Consider the following 7960-nt stretch of genomic DNA (forward strand, 5'->3'; position numbering starts at 1 on the left):
TGATATTGAGGCCCAATTCTTCACAGAGGCCCAACCCATTTGCTTCGTATGACAGGTAGATAACTCTTTCTTGGTGAAATTTATATTTTAAAATTGCTACAAAAGACTCACAGTAAAATGAACCCTATAGAGTATTCTTTTGCAAACTATTATCAAGTAAAATGGAGAACCATATTTGCCTATTTGATTCAGAATGTCTTTCTTTGAGATTTTATTAAGCTGGTGTGCAACTATTTTATCTAATGAGCCGGGTATTTTGATAGTCTCTAGGCCCACCAAACATATGGCAGGTTAGTGATCCTTCCAAATAGGGGCAACCAGGGAGAGAAGACTAGAGAGAAATGAGTCCTGGGGTAATTCCTTTGGCAAACCATGAATGCTGTTTTCAGCAGTGTCTGAGTGCATTTTTGATCTGAAGAGGCGATAGCATTTTTCAAAAAGTTTTCTGTGGTCATGAGACTAATCCTGGAACCTAAAAGTCATTTCCAGCTTGACCACGCCACCACACTTTCCACAAAGCCACATCTCGTCTGAGTTCCTGGCCTTGGTCAGAGTTCTGAAAGCAGCCACAAATGTGTAGTCTCCGAGTGGGCACTTGTTTGTAAGTATTTATTTTCCGGAGCCCACTCAGGAGTCGAGAGAAGCTATAGGCTGTTAGAGAGGACGGAACAATGAGTCAAAACAACGCCTCCCCACTTTTACACTAATGCATGGGGGAAATCCCCGGAACGCTAGCATTTGATTATGAATGGAGATTGCTTGGGGGGTGAGAGGGCTGGTGTTGAAAGGCCAGCAAAGAAAACCTGGGAGATCCTAGCTTGGTCAAAGCACTGGATAACTTTTGAACTCCCACCAAGTAAATCTTTCATCAACGATTTCTGCAGCAAAAATATTGTTGAAAAGTATTTATTTACACTATAGTCATAAACCATCCATTATCTGAATTTTGGTTAGTGGTTTTGCGTTAGAATAAATCATTTCTATTTCCACAACTATTAAGAGCTAATAACCAAACAAGTCAGCTCCAGTAATATTATTTACATTCTTATCTGCAATTCAACTACAAAGGTAACACTTTTAAGTCACAAAACAGAGCATACAAAAATATACTTTCTAAAAAAAAAATCCAAATATTAATAGGCAGAAATATACAGCCATACTAAACCCAGGGAGTGATTTTTTTTTTCCATAGTAAGGCAACCCATTTACATGCAGACCCTTTAACATTGTCTACATCACACAAGGCACCAAGGACACTTCCAACACAACTGCATGCATCCTAGTTTCAGAGAATATATGTACATCCCCCTTTAAATAAGTTAATCTCTGACTCATTTCAGGAGATCATAAATGCTTTTTTTCCCGAAGGTTCAGAACTTGGAGAACAGTGCACATCAAAAATACACAAAATCTGAGTGGATATACACTGAAAAAATAGTCTTTACACTTCTCAAACAACTCAAAAAGGAGCAGATATTGCTATGTCCCTCCCATCACATTGCACTTCCGTTCTCTTTTATAATACATATTGCTTAAAGGGTTGGAACGACTAGATATGCTTTGATTCACTGTTCTAGGGCCACAGAATGCAGCATAAAGGCCATGCTTCATTCACTGTACAGCATCCCCAAATCAGTCCCAAGCCATAAAGTGCACATCAGCTTTGCTTCTTTTTGCTGCCCCCACCTGAAGGGATCAGCATCTCCCAACCTACTATTGTAGAAAAAGTCTCAAATCAACTCTGACATCCAGAGTCAAAACCTGTAATGGGACAAGATATGAGAGAAGGGAAGCAAAACCTAGTCAAACAACCCTTTAAAGCAGGGTCAGGCCTCAGCCCTCTAGGCCAGGGACCCCACCCAACACCCTTCTGCACCTCCCCATTATCTTAGGGTGATAGTCAACCCACCTAAGAGACACTAAAGTGGGCTAAGTTTTAGGAAGGACCTGTTTCTAAGTGAAAAGGGGGCAGTGCTGGGCTCCACCTAGGCCCTTCACCCTGGAAGGGAGAGGGGGGCAGGAAAGGGTGGTAGTGTTTGTTGTGCAGTTGAAGTGGACCAGTGGACAAAGAGCCTCCGGGGCCTCAAGGAGCTGGTGTGTCAGCCTGAGTCTCATTCAAGGTGTCCGGGTCCGAGAGGAGCAAGGGGCGAGGGACCCGCCGCCGATAGTGCCACTGTTGCTGCTGCACAGGGCCCCCCCAGCCTGCGTGCCTCCAGTGCAAGAGGCTGCGGAGGCAGCTGGCACGGATGAGGAAGGCGCACTGCTTTTGCGCTCCTTCTGTCTCAGGTGGATCTTGGTGTGGCGCTTCCTCTCGTCACTCCGGGCGAACTTGCGGCCGCAGTAGTCACAGGCAAAGGGCTTCTCGCCAGTGTGAGTGCGGATGTGGGTAGTGAGATGGTCACTGCGGCTGAAGTTGCGCATGCAAATCCGACACTGGAAGGGTTTGTGTCCCGTGTGGATGCGGATGTGTCTGGTCAGCTCATCAGAGCGGGAGAAGCGCCGGTCACAGCCTTCTGCTGGGCACGGGTAGGGCCTCTCATGCACTGGGGTCTTGCTAGGCCTGTTGGGGTACTTGCGAGGCCTCAGAATGGGCCGCAGCGGCAGGTGGTGCGGGTTATAGGCGGCAGCAGCGGCTGCTGCCGAGCTGCTGCCAGGCAGCCGGGGTCCCTCACTGCCTCCACTGGCCCCTGGCCCCGCGGCCCCAGCACTGGGACCGGCCAGGGTAAAGTTGCGAATGGTGGAGAGCGGAGTGAGTGGAGGAGGGACTCGCAAGGAGTCCAGGGGGCAGGGAAAGGGTTTGCGGTCTGGGCCAGCTGTACCATGTAGGTCTCTCTGGCACTGTGATGGGAAGAATCCAGGATAGTCCGGGATCATGGGAAAGAGACCCGGGTCCGTGGCTGGCTTAGGGGAGGGGTAGGAAGGAGGCGGTGGGTAGGCCAGGGAGGAGGATGTGGAGGTGGTGGCTGCTGACAGGAATGCCGAGGGGTCCTGGTAGAGGTCTCCTGCGCAGCCAGAGTAAGGAGGAGGTGGTGGCGGTGGAGAGTAGAGATGGTCCAGGTCAGGCTGGGTCTGAGACATGGTGCACACACCCAGGGGTCCTGTGGCCAGTGGGTTGGGGGAGGCAGAGGTGACGCTGGACGAGGCTGTGGTCGAAGCTGGGGAGGTAACCCCTTGCAGGATGCCTGCACTCACAATATTGATGATGCCTTCTGGGTAGCAGCTGGCACCAGGGTACTGGGGGTCAATGGAGAACTTGCCCATGTACGTGAAGGTCTGGTTTCTAGGTGCAGAGACAGGAGCAAAGCTGCTGGGATATGGGAGATCCAAGGACCTCTTCTCTCCAGTCATGTCAATGTTGATCATGCCATCTGGGGAGGGAAAAGAAAGAATGGAGGTGGAGCGATGAGAATGCAGCCAAGAATCCCTTCTCACCCACTCTCACACAGGTCCATTCCCAAAGCCCAGGATCTTAGCATAGTAGAGCTGGGGCAGAGCCCAACAGGTGGATAAATTGAAGCCTAGGGGACAGTAAGAAGAGGGTAGCCCAGGATCCCACTGAGGCAGCCAATGACAGTCTCAGGACTCAAACTACCCAGAAAAGCAGGATGAACTACTCCCAACCCCCACACACAACCATCTGTGGCTCTCCTCCCCAATAAAAACACCCAATAATAGCAACAACAATATTAAAAATTCCCCATCTGCCTGGAACTTCTCTGCCTCTCCTTTGCCTGGGGGTCCCACGGCTGGGGCTCCAGGGCAGACCCTAACCAGAAGACTGATCCCAGCCAGTGCCGCCCGAGAGGGGAGCCTGAGGAAGAGATCAGAGATTTCCTGGATGCTCCCCATCCCCGGCGCTTCCGTCCCTCCCTCTCCCGCTGCGCTACAGCTGACGGCTGCAGGAGGGTATGGGGCTCTGCAGTGGAAGGAATCTATAGGTTTCCTTTCCCTTCCAACCTTCCCGGCCATGCCCAACACCCGCACGCCCTAGCCCGAGGCCGGTGGCGGAGCTTCGAGGAAGGAGCGGGGGCCGCGGGAGACCACTTTCCACTGCATCGCCAAGGAAACCAGCGGCTCCGGTGCCCCCGCGGGCCTCCTTCGCCACCGGGGGGCTGCTTCCCGCCGTTGCCCGCCCTCCACCTCCTCCTCCTCCTTCCCGCCTCGCCAACCCCCTCAACTTGGCGGGCGGCGCGCAGGTGGGGGCGCTCCTTCTGGCCGCACCCGGAACGCGCTCGGAGATTTTCCCCGGGTCGGCTCTGCCCGGGAGGGAGCGGCGGACGCTTTCCTCTGGCGCTTCGCCGCCGCTCGGCTCTCCAGCTCTCCTCCGGAGCCCCGAACTTTCCCGTCACTTTGTCCCTGCCCCGGGAGAGGAAAGGCCGAGGTTCCGCCAGCCCAAGGGCCAGCACAAGCCCCGAAGCCTGGCGGGGCACCTCTTCTACTCTTATCCCTGCGCCCGCAGGGGGCTGGGCGCGCCGCGGCGCACGCCCGCCCGCTCGCTGACGACCTGGTGCATCTGCCCGCGCGCCCAGCTCCAGCGATCTGGTCCTTGCTCCCGCGGGCTCCTCCTGCATCCCGTTCAGTCAACACCATCCACCTCGCACCCAAACCTCTCCTCCAAGTCCTGCACACGCACCGTACCCCACCCACCACTTTCGAGCCGCTTGGGTCCCGGCCCGCGAAGGGGACATGGGGCTTACCTCCGGCCACTCCGTTCATCTGATCAAAAGGGCCTCCCAGTTCGGCATTGGGGAAGATGGTCACCGACGTGGCGGCGAGGTCCTCCACCGGGTAGATGTTGTCAGACAGCTGGTGCACAAAACCACTGAGAGTTACTGGGATTTTGTCTACGGCCTTGGCGGTCATCATTTGCTCCTCGCACAACCTGGAGACCCAACTCCCTCTCTACCTGGAGTGTCAGAGAAGCCGTTTTGGAGAGGGATTGGACTGAGTCTAAGTTGGTACCTCCTTTTGCCCTCCACACTTAAAAGCAACCACAAAAAAAAAAAAAAAATCCAACAGAAATAAAACTAGCAAAACAAGTTGCTGTTTTTCTAAGAAGAAAAATGACTATTTGCCACTGACTCTTCTCCTGTGTTCCGGCTGGGAAGCCAGGAGTTGCTGGTGTAGTGTTATTATAACAGTCAGTGTGTCCCCTCGCCGAGCTATTAATCAATTGCTGCTCTCTCGGTTAGACGGAAAGTGTTGCTGTAAGTATTTATGGGCAGGTTCTCAATGCCCGTGACGTCGCTGCCCATATATGGACTGAGGAACAGGGCTGGGCCAGGCGGCTTCTTGCCGTCACATGGCCGATTTGCATACAGTCTCGGCAGCGCGGACTCCGCCGGGCTCGCGACTCCCGGCTCTCAGACCGCGGGGAATCGCGGGGGTCTAAGACGCGCAGGCCGAGCCGCAGTCCGGTCCAGGGCGCCGAGCCTAGCGGGGAGCCGGCGCCCCGCGAGTCCGGCTCAGGCCACGGGGGAAGAGCGTGCAGGTCCTAGCTGCGGCGCTGCCTCCCGGAGCGGGGAGGAATTCCGGTTCTCCGAGGCTTTCCAAAAAAGGCGAAGATCCGGTGCCGGCGGCTCCGCCTCCCCAGCCCTTGTTTGGGAGCCATTCCGGAAAATTAAACTTCGGAAAGAAACCGAGCGGAGCCGAGACACTACAGTCAAACCCCTACTCACTTTCTTGGCAACTCAAAACCGCAAGCAAAAGGAGGCAGCGAAGAAAAAAAAAAAAAAAAAAAAAAAAAAAAAGCTGCATGCATTCACGGAAGCTGACTGCTTTTTTCTGAATTACTTGGTGGAAAGAAGTGGCTGGTGATAAGAGTGAATGCGGTATTGCTTTTTTGGAAAGTCTGTTCTATTTATACAGGAGCGAAAACGGAACAGGTTTGGGGTTGTTTGTTTGTTTAAGTATTTCGGGCACCTTGGGGGCTGGTGGGGGTAGACCCTAGGAAGAACAGAATAACTGCGGCGAGCTTCGAGAGAAATCCTCAGCCGGAGACACCCCCCTTCCTCTGCCCGCGCGCTCCCCACCCCCCTTCAGCTGCTGCGCGGAGCGGGCGCCCTTCCCGGCGCGTCTGGGCGGTCGGCTGTGTGGGGGCGTCCAGATGGAGGTTTGGACACTCACCCTGCCCCGCCACGCACGCACACACACACACACACACACACACACACTGCTACACTCACACACGCTCCACTTCCGCTACACACACTCCCGCCCCCGCTGCCTTCTTCACACACCCACTCGCACACCTTACGCTACACACCTCCCTGTTGACAGCGCGCCGGGGCGCCCGCCCCGCCGAGCGGGCGCTGGGCTTTGCCGGACAGGATGCTCTGCCAAGACACCCCACCTCACCTTCTCCGGCCGTATGGCCGCCACCGCGGCCCCCGACCCCCGAAAGCCCACACTCTCGGGAAGTGCGCCCTGCCCTCACCCGAGCCCTACTCCACAACACGCACATTTGGAAGAATCTTCTTGCTTTGCCTCGCCAAGAGCCACCTCGGTGAGCTCAGCGAGGTCCTGAGGGACAGCAAACAGCGTCGCTAATGCCAATTTCAGGCCGCCATGACCCCACACGCGTTTCCCTTTTCGAGTAAAAACAAAAAAACAAAAAACACTGACCCCGATGGAAACCTTTCTGGTTAGTTCTCAAAGCAATTTTTTAAAACTTTTCAGAGGTCCAGACAGCGGTGGGTTCTGGCTCGCTGCACGCAACGCTCCTGCCTCCCGGTCCATAGCCGGAGCGCCCCGGGCTTGGCCCGGGCTCCGCCGGAGGCTGGTCCCAGGTGCCCGAGCCGGCGCACCGCCTCCTGCCTGACTCTCTGTACCGCTCAAAGCCACCACGACCTGGGATGGAGAGCGGGGGCAGCCTCTAGGGCCTGGCCCGGCCCGGCCCTTTCCCGCCCCCGGCCCGGGACGGCCGCAGCCTCGTGGGGGCCCGCGCGGGCGAGAGCCACGACGCCACGCCGTGGAGGAAGCGCGGCGCTGCAGGCGGCTCTCCCGCCGCCGCTCACCTGCCGCGGCCGCCGCCGCAGCCGGCCCGCTCTCACCCGGCCCCGCGCGCGGCCGTCAGGGTCCGGGGGCGACTGGGAGCGGGCTATGCTTCTCCACCCAAGGGTCACGTTTCCCCCTGCCCGCCGTGAAATCTTCTCCGGCGGCCGGCCACCTTCCGGACTTCAAACGCCCAGTAAAATTTTGGGAAAGTTTGTCGCTCTCACTGTGCGCTCTTTTCCAATTGGAGATAAAAATAAAAAGAGAAAGAAAGAAAATCGCGGCGAGGTTGGCGCCCTTGTAGATACCCCACCCTCGGCATAAACGTGCAAAGTCCCATTTCGTAAAAAAGAAAAAGAAAGAAAGCTGCGCTCTTACCACGTGCGCCAGCCCGCTCCGCCTGCGCTCGGGCCGGTCCCGCGGCCCCCGCGCTGACCACCGGCAAGACGACGCCTCGGAGGGGAGCCCGACTCGCATCTCCAGCCTTGAATCCGAAAGGGGGGAGGGGGGGAGCCAAATTATGCAAATGTAGTTCCTGGCAGCGGGACTCGGGTTGCGGCCCCCGCCGGCCTCCGAGGTGAGGCACCCACACGCAGCAGGCGCGGGCGCGGCGACTGCTAGAGCTTCGCTCCTCTCCACGCACATGGGCGGGCGGGCGGGCTAGTCTTCGGGGCCGCCCCGCAGCGGGCGCTGCTGCCAACCCTGCCGGCGGTCACCTCGCGCCGCCCGGAGGGGGAGCTCCTGGACGCCCGAGTGCAGGCAGAGCTGTGCGCGGAGGGCAGGACTCAGGCAGGGGACGGCCCGCGCGAAGGGGAGCTTTGCGGTCCTCGAGCTGCTACGTTCCCGAAGGAGGAGGCTGAGTTTGGGGAAGGGGGCCCCACCGAGGAGAGGTGGGCTTGCCTGGCCCGTCTGGCAAGCACTTTACAGTAAGTGGGAGTGACTGACCCTTTGGAATTATTCGGAGCTT

General features: G+C 56.5%; 1 protein-coding gene across 3 annotated transcripts; it reads right to left on the reverse strand.

Annotated features, from left to right (window-relative positions):
* Nucleotides 1-869: 869 nt before the first annotated feature.
* Nucleotides 870-7458, reverse strand: EGR2 (early growth response 2). 3 transcript variants are annotated; one of them, XM_042960322.1, is made up of 3 exons: nt 7372-7458; nt 4698-4806; nt 871-3368 (listed from the first exon to the last, which is right to left on the reverse strand). In XM_042960322.1, exons 2-3 carry the CDS (start codon nt 4714-4716, stop codon nt 2116-2118), a joined length of 1272 nt encoding a protein of 423 aa, XP_042816256.1. In that variant the 5' UTR covers nt 4717-4806; nt 7372-7458; the 3' UTR covers nt 871-2115. The 3 variants fall into 3 exon arrangements, with proteins under 3 accessions (XP_007095847.2, XP_042816256.1, XP_042816257.1); XM_042960323.1 differs by lacking the exon at nt 7372-7458 and adding an exon at nt 4907-5268; XM_007095785.3 differs by lacking the exon at nt 7372-7458 and having other exon boundaries at nt 870-3368; nt 4698-5268.
* Nucleotides 7459-7960: the final 502 nt, after the last annotated feature.

This window comes from Panthera tigris, chromosome D2, assembly GCF_018350195.1.
Source record: "Panthera tigris isolate Pti1 chromosome D2, P.tigris_Pti1_mat1.1, whole genome shotgun sequence".
NCBI classification, from domain to species: Eukaryota; Metazoa; Chordata; class Mammalia; order Carnivora; family Felidae; genus Panthera; species Panthera tigris.

Bases quoted from the DNA above. Each gene is read 5' to 3' on its own strand.
- EGR2 (XM_007095785.3), bottom strand. From the start codon at position 4,866: ATGATGACCGCCAAGGCCGTAGACAAAATCCCAGTAACTCTCAGTGGT. The intron at 3,369-4,697 runs GTAAGCCCCATG...TTCCCTCCCCAG, and splicing joins GATGAACGGAGTGGCCGGAG to ATGGCATGATCAACATTGAC.